The sequence below is a fragment of the Ammospiza caudacuta genome, chromosome 8, assembly GCF_027887145.1.
Source record: "Ammospiza caudacuta isolate bAmmCau1 chromosome 8, bAmmCau1.pri, whole genome shotgun sequence".
Lineage (NCBI taxonomy): Eukaryota > Metazoa > Chordata > Aves > Passeriformes > Passerellidae > Ammospiza > Ammospiza caudacuta.
The window spans coordinates 23,011,674-23,026,766 of record NC_080600.1 but is presented as its reverse complement, the minus strand read 5'-3'; the positions used below and the strand labels follow the sequence as shown (position 1 = coordinate 23,026,766).

The window sequence follows — 15,093 nt, the reverse complement described above, 5'->3', positions numbered from 1 at the left end:
GCTGTGAGACAAAGGTGTTCACACCACTGCCACGTGGAACTCCCAAGTGCACATCTGATACCCTATTTTTTACTCTAGTACTGGTAACAACATTCAGTTGGCTTTTATTTCCTTGGGCAATCTTCTCTTTTCCAGTGTCCTGTGGCCAAAGGGCCCTCTCTAGGTCTCTCAACATTTGACATTCTGCTTAAAATAATCTGTTTGATCACTCGACTCCATTCTTTATCTCCAAGGCAAAAAAGTACCGTTCCTATTCCCATACTTCTGTACAGAGGATTGCTGTTTTACAAGACATGTGATGCATGATAGCAGTTTAGCTCCTTTATCCCTTGCTCCAAGACAGATCTACAAGTGTCATGCAAACAGGTGATGCTGCAAGGAGAAACTACTGCCCAGTTTTTCAACTGACAATATAAGGAACTTCTTTCACAGTGCTGTCTTGCAGAAAAGAAAAAACAAACCTTATGATTCTTTTAGTGTTGGGAAATGCTGGATTTTAAACAAGAACTTTGCCATGTTATTTATTTCATTTTTAGAAATAGACACTTCCTGAATCACAAGCTGAGTTTCCTTTAACAACTCTGAACATTCATCACTGTGACCTCTTCTCCCAGTGGCTGGTGCAGAAAGTCATAACAAACATAACACATGCTTTTCTTCCAAAAATATAGAGCAGAAATTATTTTTACATGGTACAAAAGTTATTCTAATTTTATTTATGGAGTTGAATGAAACAAAAACAAACATCCATGGCTGTTGTCACACAGTGCAAGCCTCAGTGGTAACGTAAGACAGGTTGAGGTGTGAGGGTTTATAATACAATGCCATTGAAACAAACCCAGCAAATCTTAGATGCAAGCAGTGAATCCAATTTACTTCTGTAACCTCTGCAACCACACTGACTGAAGTCAGCTGGGCTGCGTGGACAGCAGCAGACACTGGTTTTGGGACAGGTCTGAATTTTGAGAGCAATACCAACAACTGATTGTGAAGCCACCCAGTGCCCACATACACCTCACCTGCACACTGATCCAGTGGCCTCTCCACGCACTGAGCTCCACCTGGAGTTGGCAGATTGAGCACACAACCACAGCAGGGCTTGGCTCAAACACTGTAAAATGCTACTGTCGGCACTGTGTACTTAGGACCTGGAAGAGCAATGTCTATTAATTCTTCTACTGAGACACAGAAAAATTGACTAAAAAATTCATAAGGCACCATTGATTCAACCTGTTTTGTATTATTCTTTTTTAACACTTCATAGTGAAATAAATACTTTAATACTGATCATATTGTAAATAGCTACTGCTACATGAAGCAATATATTGAATGACAAAATGCTGCGTTGTTCTGGAATATATCTAGGGACTTTTACAGCAAAACATATAAGTGGAAATGCTGTTGTTATGTGAAAAAAAATGCTCCTTTCTGCAGTATTAAGCTATTTTACATGTACGCCAAACATATATTCTGAAGAGTTTTCTAGAGTAAAAAATAATTTCTAAAACCTAAGCAGCTCAGGATTCTTGGCTTGTTAACCTGGGGCCTTTTACATAGCACATTTTAAAGTGAAACTGAAGCTGATTTTCCAAGTCTTTGGTAGTGGTCCAGATTTCTGGTCAAAAAACCTTGCTGAAACAATCAAATACAGGATATTTTGAATTATACAGAGTATTGGAAGAACACTGGGCAGCATTTTCATTGACTTACCAAAGTAAAACAGTTATGTTGGAAGCAGGTAAGTTATAAAAAAATATAATTTCTGGAGGGCTGGGGTTTTTTTTGGCTACATAGCTATTTGGATATTAACAAAGATTTGGCAAGTCAAGGTACTGAAAATATTGTATTCTTAAATTCAAACTGTTGTTCCTTATAAAAGTATTAAGTGCTTCTGTTTTAAAATATGAATACAATAATTTATCCTTTAAGTTATTAGCCTAAAAATCTTATTTGGACTTCTATTCACAAAATAGTATCCCAAAGAGACAGGCATTTGAAGTGACATCCATAAAATACATACACAAATTCAGCATTGTGCCAGGTTTGATCCCAAGGTGCACCTGTCACACGGAGGTCCCACCAGTATCTGTTTAAGGAACTCTTACAGCCACGATCCTGCAATTGGATGCAGCTACATCCCTGCGCCTGCGCATTTCATTGCAGGTTCACGACCACGAACAGTAACTACAAATAGGTCACTAGATACAAAAATGTAAAAAACATGCTGGAAAAATGCTGTCACAGCTAACAAGATTCTGTAAACAAACACTGAAAAGACCAAATCAAATTTGATCTGGCCAAATCCAACTCTAGTCTCATCTCCTTCAATGTGATTGCCAGGCAGAAAGCAGATCTGCCCCTCCCTGCTCACAGACAGAGCAAAAAGCCCTATTCACAGACCTTTCAGCAGGGTCCAGACTCTCTTTGGCTAAATTCCCCAGATTTTCAAGGACTGACCTCATTCTAACCACAGAGTGTACTTAGGATATCTCCCATGCTAGAGAAACATTTTCTTAACCTACATGACTAGTTTCTATGTTTTATTTTGGGTTTTTTTGAGCAACACCCTGTGAAGCACAGCTGCTGACACAGGCTTGGTAGGGATCCCAAGGAAAACACTGAAGAAATATACTGCTGATGAGACTGAGAGGATATTTTTCAGAGGTCCAATTAATAAAGAGCTATCATTGACCACCAATATGTCAAACCCAGAATTATAATCTTCCTCTAATTTCCAAAGGCATTTTATACACACTTAGACCCACTTGTAAAATTCACTCATACAATGAGCTCTTTTCTTATACACAAAATTCAAAAGCCATTAAACATATTAACCACTTGCCACAATGTTAGAATACTTTACTCTTTCTTCTATCATAAGCCTTGCAGCTCTCTGTAGAGATTCCTTTCAGCAAAGTTTGAAAGGACAAGCTTCATAGCCAAATCTTTCCATTTCTCTTGAACCAATGCAGACAGCAAATTTTGGATGCTCCCACTTGAATGTACAACCCCCAAACCCCTCTCACAACATCAAAGGGCTTTCACTGAGGAACATTTTTGACCTTGGCCGCTCTACCATAATGGAAATCAAACACAAGCTCTCTGAGACTCGTCACCTAAGTGCCAAGAAGCTTTTTAAGTCAAACCCCATCATTTAGTTGTACCAAAGAAACAACTGGGAAGCAGTCTGTGGAGCACTGGCACTATTGATGCTTTACAGGAGGAGCCTGTAGCTACAATAATTGCTGTGTTTGCACTCAGACTACCTTCTGAGGACTCCTCACATGCACTATCAGGTAGAGGGCATTACAGCAATCCAAGGCACAGATGACAGGATGTGGGTTGGTCCACATAAGAGTAGGACAGAATTAGGTCACAGAACACATAACACTATTAAAAAATAGGAAAGAGGGTTAAAAAAATATATTTTTATGCTAATGAATTCTTCACTTGTGCTTTTCTTTGGAAGATTCTCTGAAGATAAAAACAAGGCCAGGGACACTCCATCCTTGAGGCAGGATGTGTTGTGCATTGTTTAAGATTTGCTTGACTAAGCTGAAGTAAAAAAGTTAAAGATGAACTCTTTGTCACGATGTAGTAGGTCTATGGCTTGCAGAAGCAGATAGGCTGAGTTAGGCATGCAAAGAAGGATCCAGGGGACTCTTGGCTACACTTTTTACCCAGCAACTGTTTTTTTAAGCATCAAATACTTTATCATTAAAATAATACAACTACTGTACCCAAAGTGAATGAAACAGCTTTGTTCAAGCTCTATCAAATTCAAAGCCAAACTTCCCACGGAGCTCTCCAGGGGACAGGGTTGGACATGGTAAGCATGATGCACCTACATTCTGTAGGGTCCACAAAATACCTGCAGTTTAAGCAAATAAAAGTCAGAGCTCTGAGCAACTATAGTCCATAAGCCACATCTATTACTTCTGTAATAGACTGAAGTTTGTTCCAGCTGACAAGCCAAAAGTGGAAATCAATCAGGACAGACAACTTTCCAGTCATGTGGACAGGAGAGCTGACTTGAAGGAAACTTGAGAGCAGATGTCACCCAAAGATGGGCCAGAACCCATTTCACCTTGGGATAGGCGGGAGCGGGGGGGCACCTCTTTCTTTTCGGACAGAACCACCTAAAAGAGAAAGAAGGGTTTTTGGTGTTACTCCTCCTGAAATACTCCTTCTTTTGAAGGGGGAGTTTACATCCAAGCAAATAATTCAGTAACTGTTGAAGATCTACTAATTTTCACGCCTGGCCATTAAAAAAAAACAAAACCAGCAAATCTTTGTAGAGTTCCTGGTTTGTTTATTAAACAACACCAGAACTTCAAACACTGTAAAATAACGTTTTTAACTAACGCTATCCCAAATGCCTGGAAAGTGTATGTATTTTGGTCCGTTTTCCCCTTCCTAAAACGGACTGCTGGTTCCTGTTAGCCTTACTAATTTATGTGAACACACAACTTCTCAGTGCTACTTGCCATACGTGCAAATCTCAACAAACTGGCAAGCTCTAAACACAATAAAATTTCAAAGCTCTTCATGTTTTTCCCTATATGAAAATCTTCACATCAAACTCACAAATGAAAACACAAAAAAATGGACATGTTACTTTGCCTTCCTTTGTGGACTAATACAAATGGGATGAAAGCTAACAGGGCAAAGTGAACAGTCAGAGACTAACAGGAATCTCTGCCTCAAACCAAAACTTCATCATCTGGAAACAGGAGAGAAGCATCAGCATTTACAGATGATTACATGATAACTGTGAGCCACCAATGTCACTGGTTGTAAAAGAAGCAATTGATCCTTGGGTGTATCAGGCAAAATACCACAAAAAAAAGATAGGAAACATTCATGCTGCTGTAGAAGGAATGTTTGAAACCTGAGCTGGAACAGCATGTAACAGATTGGAAAAGACAAAAACAAACATAAGTGTATACCTAAGCAGCTCTGCTAATCAGAGAACATGGCTTGGAAGAAGAGTGTAGTACATTCAGATTTACTCAGCCCAGCAAAACAAAAACTGAGAGGAGGATGTGACTGTTGTCTTAAAAAACATAAGAGTTTAACACACAAGAAGAGAGGAACACTAAACTCAAGGATGATGCTGGCACAAAAATAAATGGCACAAAAATGCATTAATTTAGATGAGAAATGAAAAGAAAGTTCTGAGGGATTTTGTGGTTCTGGCTGCCTAGAGCAGAAGGACTGACTATAATGGCAGAGTTGGCCACTTACAGTACATGTTTCAACTTAAAAAAACAAACAATTCCCCACTCAAAAAGTTTTAGAGGGCTTGTACCTATGAACTTGCATTTAGCTTTTCCAGTGTGGTGAGGAAGGATGACCAGACTGGTAGCCTGAGAACTCTGGAAACCTCATCATCCAGATTCTTCCCCATACACTTGATTTTACGACAACACACTGAAATTCCAACTTACCTCTACTGTCATTTCTTGCTAGTTTACTGGGATAACTTCTGTTCATGGGTACATATGGCTCTGGAGGTGGCAAATCAGATATCGGATGAAAAGAAAATCTGCTTTCCCATTCATCTGAAAAAAATCCCATGCAATTTACTCATTAGTTTTCTGATATAGCTTAGGAAAGTCAATTGACACTAACATCATGTTTAATGCATGTTTTAAATTGCAAAATGCTTACACAGCTGCGTACTGAACCAGCATTCTCTTAGGAAGTCAGGGAAGATGATGCTTTAGGTTAATTTGGGAATGAAAATTTCTATCAAACCGATCATTTTGCCAGTTTAATGCAAAATTACAGATCAGGAAAACAGCCACAATTCCACTAAAATAAGTCTTACTCTCCCTTCCATGTATAACAGATCTGCTTTTTTAACACACACACATATGTGCTACCAGAACTGCCTTGTTTCACCTACTTTAAAACAGTATTTTGCTCCTGGTATGGAATTTACCCATATTCAAGTGTCATTGATATACCAAGCTCAAAAGCATAATCCCATAAGCACTGTTTCTTCTCTCTTAGTATTTATACTGGAGGGAGAAAAATACCCATTATGCTAAAATTTATGACAGAGAATCCTGTATATAACTAGTGTCAAAAATGGAAAAATGTATAAATGTATCACTTGAAGCTATATCTCTTTAGACTACAGGGGCCCTTTTGCTGTACTTACTGAGTCTATAGAAGTCTAAATAAAGCAAGCATACCAGTTTCTTCATTGAAATAATAGGAAATGTTCCAAAAGCCCTGTTCTGCACCAGATTTTGAAAGCCTAAAGAAGAAAGTGCAGGCTAACTTAAACTTTGTTATTTCTTCACTTGCTTCCTTCAGGACTTTGCAACCATAACTTTATTCAGATATTGCTGTATTTTACTGCATAATGTAATGAACAGCTCAGTTAGTTCTACCTGGCATTTGTACATGTGGTTATTGGCTGGATCCAGTTTCTCTATGTTTACTTCCAATGGCTGCGATCAGAAACCAGTGTGTAAAGCAGCTGCATGTTCTGAACCCTGCAAATGGCTTGTGTAGGAAGAAATGTGCCTGTGATCCTTCTGCCTCACCTGATGTGTGAAGATGTTTAAAAAGCCTGAGTTATAGTTTCATTTTCTGTTTGCTTTTTTCTAACCTTATAAATGTCAGGAATACCAATTTTGGCCTTACATAATTAACTGAAGGATTTATCTGTTCTATGCAAGTAGAAAACAATTAAAAAGAAAAGCATGACAAATCTTTAAAACAGCAATCTTGGACCTCATCTTTTTAATAAACACTAGCAGAAATAGATACTTGACATTTTCAGCAATGTTCTGACAATCTCTTCCCTCATCTGTTTTTCAGCCTTTGAGTCATCGAACTTGTTCCGACTTCCGAAGTGTCAGTGTAGCTGTGGTTTGAATGCATATTAGAGCTGAAACAATTCCCTTGCTTTTTTCAGGGAAAAGGGTTTGAAAAAACTTTTCAAAGGGTTATTTTGGAGACTGTATTGATGACTTTGCAATTCTGCTCTATGTATAGCATATTTATTCTGTTCTTACTTGCCACGGTTAACTGAGACCCAAGTGACACCTCTGTTGGTCAGAAATCAAAGGCTGCCACTAGAAACAAAGTCTCTATCCTAAACCTCCTTTGAGGTATTAGGGCCAAAAGCCCCTACACCTTCTCTGCGGAGGGCAAAGAGCAGGGAGGTGGCTCACCATCACCGGGATCCTGGAAGCCGTTTCTGACAGCTACCGAGGGCGGCGGTGGCGGCGGCGGCGCTGCGGAGCCGGGCCGGTCGGGGGGCAGCGGAGGCCGCGGCCCGGCCCTCGGGCTGTCCAGGCCTGCCCGGGACGGCAGCTGCGGGGCGCTGGGCAGAGCCCGCGAGGTGCTTCCGTTCCTGCTGATGGGGGGAGGCGGTGGGAGCGGGCCTGGAGCAAGGCAAGCAGCAAACACACAGATGCTGTTAACACCAGGGGTTACTCTGCCAGTGGAAAGCCCCGGCTGGCATCCCAAGGCCTCCTGCTAACAAAAAGGGTTGCTTCAGGACCCAAGGGATAATGGCCCTCAGCACCCACTTCCCTGCTCTCCAGGGATTTAGTGCTGATTTGCAGAGTACAGCTCAGAGAGCAGGTATATCTAAACATAAACACACTGCAGTGTCCACACTCGTATTCCCCTCAGCTACAAAAGCCTCCGTAAAGGTCCTGGCTACTTTTAAACCACTCAAAATTAACAGTGGCCACACCAAGCAGAAGTCACAGCTGGAATTCAGGGTGCTGTGGAGATCCAAACCATAACACATTTCCTTTTTATGGACCACTGCAAGGCAAGAGGACATGCAGCAGAAGGCACCTGCTACCTTCAGAGGCTCTCTATCCATAGGGGTGGTTCCCTCTGGGTGTGCGGTGCCCACAGGGGAGCTCTGCCCGGGAGTGGCCACGTGAAGCAGCAGCTCATCAGCTCACTCATTTACAAACAAATGAGCTGTATGACAGGTTTTTCAGTAGCTGGAGCATATCCATCTCCCTGAAAGCTGGAAACAGACCTCACACATAGACTGGCATTTCCAGTGTTTGTGTATCTGTAACTGACACGGACGTGACAGGTCAAATATGAAGGCACAGCCTACGTAACACAGACCCAGGGCTGCCCTGAGGGCAGGGGAAGGGCGCTTCTACAAGACAAGTAAATAAAGACAGCAAAGCTGCTTCTGCCAGGGAGAGAAGTGCCCATGGTTAGGACACAAGAAGGTGAAGCAGAGGGTGTGGAGAGTTATGCATGTTCAAAAGTCTCACTACCTCTGTTTGGGGCAGTTGAGCAATTGACAATTATGTTAATTTTCAATAAATGCTTCCCTGTCTTGATGAAATCTATCTACAGACATGCACTTTGAAAAAGAGAGCAGTAGATACTGTGTCTCCAGCAAAAAGCATTGAAACATTTCAAGAAACATGCTGTACTTTGTGTATTTTTGCTCCCCTTCTTATTTTACAAATTACTGAAGTTTGCCTTCAGGGAATGGTTTCAAAAAATGAGAAGCATTCAGCAACTTTCAGAATAGTTTTGCTTGCTTTCTCTAAACCTGGCTAAACTCCACTGTCTATACTGAACTACTGCAGACTAGGTGCATTCATGTTTAGAATGTACTGCTACAACTTCCTTCTACTTACTGAGCTGGAATTGAGCCAAAAGAAAGTTAGTGCAGGTTTGCTAAAACCATCTGCCAAAGAAAAGGGTCAAGTAGGAAAGCAATGGTGGCAGCCAAGGCCACCACAGAACAAACTCTTAGAGTGACTGAATAATTGCAGACATTCTCTGCAACTTTGACCCATCAATTTGGTCAATTGTAATGGGATTTCTTTGATTTATCTACTGCAGGCTGCACTAGCATTGCGCCATCCTCTAGGCTGGCAACCAGCTCCACAAACACAGTTACAGAGCCACTGTTTTCTGTACAGCTGCTGTAGGTGTTGGAGCTCCAGACTGGTTCAAGGATCTGGAAAGCAACATAGCTGTCTGTGGGAGCTCCCATCACATTCATTTCTCTTGTCTAGGAGTAGGCAGGCTAGAGATGATTTCTGAGTTTATTCCAAAGGATGAAATGAAAAGGCAACTCTATGGAGTTTCCCAGCAGTATCTTCTGTGCGATGCTTTTCTCCACCTGTTACAGGGTTTGATTGTGCCTAAATTCTCTCATCTCAAGGGACACCTATCAGGTATCAGAGAGCTGAGTTATGATGTGGAATTCTTAAAAGTTATGAACAACAGTTGTCACAGAGGACAATGTACATTATGAAATTGGTCAAAGGAGATGATTCTACTCTTAGTCTACTTTGATATGTACGTACCGAAAGTAATAACACTTAGTCACACAGTAACAAGTGCTATTACATTTAACAACTGTTGGCCAGGTCTTTGATTAAAGCTGTTGTATTTGACTGTGCTTGTGCCTCTGAACACGTAGAAGGTCAGGTTCCACAAACCTCCACTCGCGAGAATGCAACCATTAACTCACACTGTTTGACTCGGGAAGTCAGATGCTGCCACTTTACCAGAAGCTGCTTTGCATCAAAGAAAGTAATGGGGAAATCCCTTTGCAACTCTGGTCAATTACAGTGACTATAATGAAAGTCACCAAAATCTATAAAAGCACACGTGAGCACACTGGTGATGCACTGTGACTTTCCTTAAGCCACCCTGACGACCACACACCCTCACTTCCAACTGCAGAATTCCTAGTGCCTAACAGGGATGTCATCCTGGGAGGTGTTTTTTCTGCATGTGAAACTGGCACGGGCATGGCCTAAGCACCCTCTCCTCGTGCCACCTGTCCCGTTCAAGCCCCCTCTCCCCCGTCCCCGCTCCCTACCTGAGCGGCCGGGCGGGTCTCTGACGGGCGGCGGCGGTCTCTCTCCGGGCGGCGGGGGCAGCGGTCCGGAGCGGCCCCCGCCGGGCGCCGGGCACGACCCCAGCGAGAGGTTCCTCTGCGGCAGCCGCGGCATCTCGTCGCCGCCGGCGGGGGCGGGCGGCACCGGGGGCGGCCCCGGCCTGCTGGGGGGCAGCGGGGGCGCCGGGGCGCCGAGGGCGGGCCGGGGGGCGGCGGGCACGGGCGGCTTGCTGTTCTGCGGCGGCGGCGGGGGCAGAGACGCCTCCCGGGCGGCGGGCGGCCGGTGCCCGGCGGGGGGCGGCGGCGGGGGCGGCGGTTTGTCCTCGGCCGGCCGGCCCGGGGTGGGCGGCAGCGGCGGCCGGCCCGAGAAGGGGGACGGCGCGCCGGGGCCCGGCTGCCGGAGGGGCGCGGCCGACCCCGCGGCCCGGCTGCCCGGGAAGGGCGGGGGCCCCAGGCTGGGCTGCCGGCTCAGCCCGGGCACCGGCGGCGAGCCCCGGTTGTGCAGGCTGGAGGCGATGGGCCGGGGCGTGCTGGGCACCGGCGGCGGCGCCGCCTCGGGCTTCGAGCCGGCGTCGGGCCTCGGCGGCGGCACGCGGCTCCTCTGCGGGTCCGGGGCGGCGGTGCGCGGCCCCGAGGGCGGCCCCGGGAAGCGCGGCGGGCCGCTCGGCGGGGAGAAGGGCTTGGCGGCGGCGGAGCGGCCTCCGGGCGGCAGGACGGGCGGCCGGCCTCCCCCGGCGTCTGCGGACACAGGACAGGGAGCATCAGCGCCGTGGCACCGGGGCCGCGGCTCCCGAGGGTCTGCGAACGGCCAGGGCGCAGCCGGGCACGGGGCACCCCTGCCTTGAGGCTCAGCCCCAATGCCGGTACCATTGGGAAACCGCTCCAGGGTACCGGGTGACATCCTGATATTGCTGAGGAGGCACGAGTTAAGTGGCCACAAAGTAATACAGCCATCATACACCAACCAGTAAAACGGGAAGGGAAGAAATTGTGAGGAACAAGTACCGAACAGCATCAACCTGAGAGCAAAGAAATCTCAGCCTTTAAATTACATTTAACAACAAAAGGTCATCAAAAAGCTCTTTTCAGCCCTTTCTAGTAGCTGTGATCTAAGGATGTAGTTATGCACATCGGGAAGAAGGCCTTGCAGTTCGCAAGTACTGCTCTGCGATGCCAGGAACTTTTGTATTAATACAAGTTCCCAAAAATAAACTGTGACACAATCGAAAATACCAGCTCTGAGAGACTGTTTTGTACACATGTGCTGGAAAATTATGTTAGGCTATAAAATACGTAATATTTGTAACATTCTACAATCTCCATAGCATAGTCCTTCTTCAACAAGTATGAAATCCTATGTCCTTGAACTTAAACTCAGTGACCCCAGATGTCATCGTTTAAAGGGGCATGAGGCTTGGGGCAGCTGTTTTGTCAGCCAGAAGCACACTCCAGACAAGCCTCCATCTGCAGTATGTCTACCAGCCAGCTGTGATGCCTCATGCACTCCCTAAGAAGCAAATCATGCTGTTGTGGAGCTGACACAAGTACTTTCCATTTGGAAAGTAGATTTTTTTCCTGGTGCACAAGAAAGAATTAGCCTGGATCCTCCTCTGTTCCCCTCTTGTCCTGCACACCCAACAGCTAAGGCAGGATGTAATTTGCCTGACTGTACTTTGCAGGTAGCCATTCAACACTACCAAGATCTTTAGCTTTCATCAATACAAGAGGATGGGTGGAAAGGGAGTCTAGCTTCTCCCTCATAAAACCTAATAGTAAGAATAAAACAACATTCAAGCTGAAAATTACATTTCCTAAGAGCCTAGGATATTTGATGGCTTCCTCAATCCCAGCATTTAATTTATTGCAGTGCTATGAAGGCTTTAAGCAATGCCATTTTTTCACACTGGAAATTCAAGGTCTTTCTTACCGGCATCTCGATTTGCAGATCTGAGCTTTGGCATTCCTGCTTGAAAAAGGCCTCCAAGGCCAGGTGGTCCACCGCCACCAAAGCCACCACCACTGCTACCACCAAAACCCCCGCTGCTGCCGCCTCCTCCAAAGCCACCGCCGCCACCTCCACCAGATCCTTTGGGTTCTGTTGGGAAAAGAGATCCCCCATATTAGTGAAGCAGGACTGATCCTGCCAAGTCACCTCTTTCATTAGAGTAATGCTTGTAGCTGGGGGAAAAATGGATCAAAACACACAAGGTTTGAATCATCACAGCTGCCGTCATCACCACCACCACTGCACCGTGGAGGAGCTGGTGCAATAACCATAATAACCATAGCCTCTGTGTTATATCATGCCATCACTACTTTAGTCTGCTCTAGACTAGAGAGCACAGGAAATTGCTGCAGAGAACTTGGAACTGAGCATGGATGGGACCTCTGAGAACATAACATAGCCTTTGTTAGCACCTTAGTTGCTTCTTCCTGTTTCTTTGTACTTTTGCTCTCTTATCCTTCCCCTCCACTTCTCCATAAGCAGAGACAGAGCAATCTCATGGGAAAAAGGGAAGGAAGGAAGAAGGCAGAAGGTCCCTCCTCCTGAAGGTGTCTCTGGGAATCACTGCTGGGAATGCACAGAATTCTCTCATTATTCATGATATTGCAACACATCTACTTATTTAAACAAAGCTTAGTAGCAAAGGTAATGCCATTTCCGTAGGTTCAGAAGTGCAGTGACAGAATCATTAGCTGTTAATGTTTCCAACAGGCAGGAATTATTTTATCAGCCCTCTCCCTTTTCTCTCCCATTGCTCTCTAATGTCCTTATTTCTGCTGTGACAACTGAGTTGCCAAAAGTAAAATGAAGTGTTTCCACAACCACAATACATGGAAGAACCTTACTCAGAGCACCACTGCAAAATCAGCAGGTGCACAGGTTGGAATATCTGTGGAAATCAGCTCTCAGATGCTGGGCCACAAAGGCTAAGATCACTTGCTTAATTTCTTTGAGTCCTGATTTCCACAAGTTGGCATGGGTAAAATTTTCACTGACTTTGAAGTAATTAAAACCTATGGATGAAAAGCACTTCTAAAAATTTCCCCAAGAAAAAAGGAAGAGTGTATCCACAGGGGAATGTTTCACATTATCCTTCTCTTTCTTAAGCATGTCAGCTCAGTTCAGCTCTGACTCAGATAGGGTGTGAACCTCTGGAGAAATGCTGCTACCATGGTTTAGTCTTTCATCATGATTTGTTAATTCATGTAAATAAGATAATAGGCTGCATCATTTTTCTCTGTTTACCCCCTCCTTTAATCCCCTCCAGCTCATAATAGCTAGAACATGTAACTTCACATTCAGAGATAATATTTAAAAACTGTAGCTAGCTGATTGCAGAACTGTATCTAATTTTTTAAAAATTATTTTTATTTGGTCACACTCCTCTGGGCATTTCCTTCTTTTGCCATCATGTTCCTATCACAGTCCAGCCTTTAACTGCAAGGCCAAACCTAGACTGAGGTGTATCACATCTGCTAATCAGTCTGTAGAAGTGTCTTTTCTCCTTTGGAAATGAATGCTGTTCCTCTCTCAGCACGGGCCTGTGTTCCTCACTCTTCTCTTGTTTCTGTTCTGCCTTCCCAATACTTTTGCTACACAGGCTTCTCTAGCCTCCTCTCTTGGCAGCTGCCAAGATGTGCTGTGAGACACAGCAGCAGCAGAGCTGGATAGAGACCTTATTTCCATTCAGGTAAGCACTGCCTTGTGCAGTACTGCTGGGCTATCTAAAAAGATAACAGCCCTGAGTCACTCCAGGAGGAGCAAAACTGCATGCAGCAGTGACACACAGGTAGAGCTGTGGCTTCTGGCTTGGGTTTTGCTCTAAGTGGTACTGGAGCCAATGGTGTCATGCCAGGCATGCATTTATTCTTATATTGTTTATGCAAAAGTAGAGTCTGAAATTCCACTTCATTCCTGTCCTCTCCTCAGTCCTTACGGGGTTTTGTTTGCCTGATCTGCTGCATGTCCTCAGCAGAACTCCTAGTAGGACTTGCATATTTTTCTGATATAAGCAAACAGGAAAATAAATCACTTTTTGAGAACTAGCAAACAAATTAGCATTCACATTTCATAAGCAGTACTTGATTTCTCAGCTGACTGTTCATTCATGATGAATAGAATTTATTTTTATGCATGCCAATTTCTGGCACTTTCTTTTATCTACTCTCATGGCAATTCATCTGATGATATATGAAATAATTTTCTGCTTTCAGATCTGTAGAACCATTCATGCCCACAGAAATTCCAGCACATAGAGTCATACTTACTGTCTAGGATTGGAGCACTTCTGTCATTAGTAACAGTCTTCTTAAGCTTTTTTCCTTTGGTAATATCAGATAATAGAGCATTTCGCCCTGCCTGTTCTGACTTGCTTAGGGATGGCTTTTCAGTATTTGCCTGCAAAATAAAAATTAAAAATAAGGAGGCAAAATAAACCACAACTTCTAGATACAAATTTCTGCTTAAATATGCTAGTTACTTAAGACTTCAGTGGCTGTCTTAACAGCATTGGAGTGGGATGCCACATCTACTTTTGTGAATGATATCAAAGGTAGCTGGCCTTGTTACTGACTTGAAATCTCCAACACTACTGCTATTCTAATGCCCATTATTCATTAGAAACAGAACACTTCTATGTGAATTCACCTTTTTTGAACTCATGATTTAGAATCTCTCATTTTTACAAGCCAAGGCTTATCTGTGCCATTTTGGAGATGGAACAAGAATAGACTACACACAACTTGATTGTGTGGACAATCAAGTTGTGGACATTCTTGAAAGTTGTGATGAAATACAATTGCTAGATAAATCAGAGCAAAGATGGACCTTCATCTATATTTTAGCTGAGATAGAAATACTTAAAAATTAGAATTATCACTTCAATAATATTGCCCTCTTCAAATGGACCAAATAAAACCTTTGGACTTATGAGATTTGTCTCAACAGTCCTCTCTTTTCACTTTGTGTTCTGGTGACACAGTTTTTCAAGAAAGAACAAAAAAATTTCAAACAATACACTTATAGGCACATATATATGGCTCTTTCTTCTAGGAAATGGTTCCTGAAACATTTTCTAATTTATCAGATAAGTGTTATGGAGATTTCCTGAAAGGTAGGGAGAGTTGTCATGGAAGGACCAAGTAGAGTCTGTATCTTGCTTGAGGTGGCAAATGAAGGAAAGACTCTTGACTGACAGCCCATTCCGTGTAATCAGCTAGGGTTT

At 43.8% G+C, this 15,093-nt stretch overlaps 1 protein-coding gene across 1 annotated transcript in view; it reads right to left on the bottom strand.

Moving 5' to 3' along the window:
* Positions 1-1,121: 1,121 nt before the first annotated feature.
* The window catches only part of WIPF1 (WAS/WASL interacting protein family member 1), a 53,267-nt gene continuing 39,295 nt past the window's right edge, over positions 1,122-15,093 (bottom strand). The window contains exons 4-11 of the mRNA XM_058809581.1: positions 14,138-14,267; positions 11,793-11,960; positions 9,848-10,603; positions 7,194-7,406; positions 5,451-5,564; positions 4,088-4,139; positions 3,741-3,871; positions 1,122-1,148 (exon numbers count right to left, since the gene is read on the bottom strand). Coding sequence (XP_058665564.1) covers positions 3,781-3,871; positions 4,088-4,139; positions 5,451-5,564; positions 7,194-7,406; positions 9,848-10,603; positions 11,793-11,960; positions 14,138-14,267 — 1,524 coding nt within the window. The 3' untranslated portion in view covers positions 1,122-1,148; positions 3,741-3,780. The remainder of the gene's footprint in view (positions 1,149-3,740; positions 3,872-4,087; positions 4,140-5,450; positions 5,565-7,193; positions 7,407-9,847; positions 10,604-11,792; positions 11,961-14,137; positions 14,268-15,093) is intronic.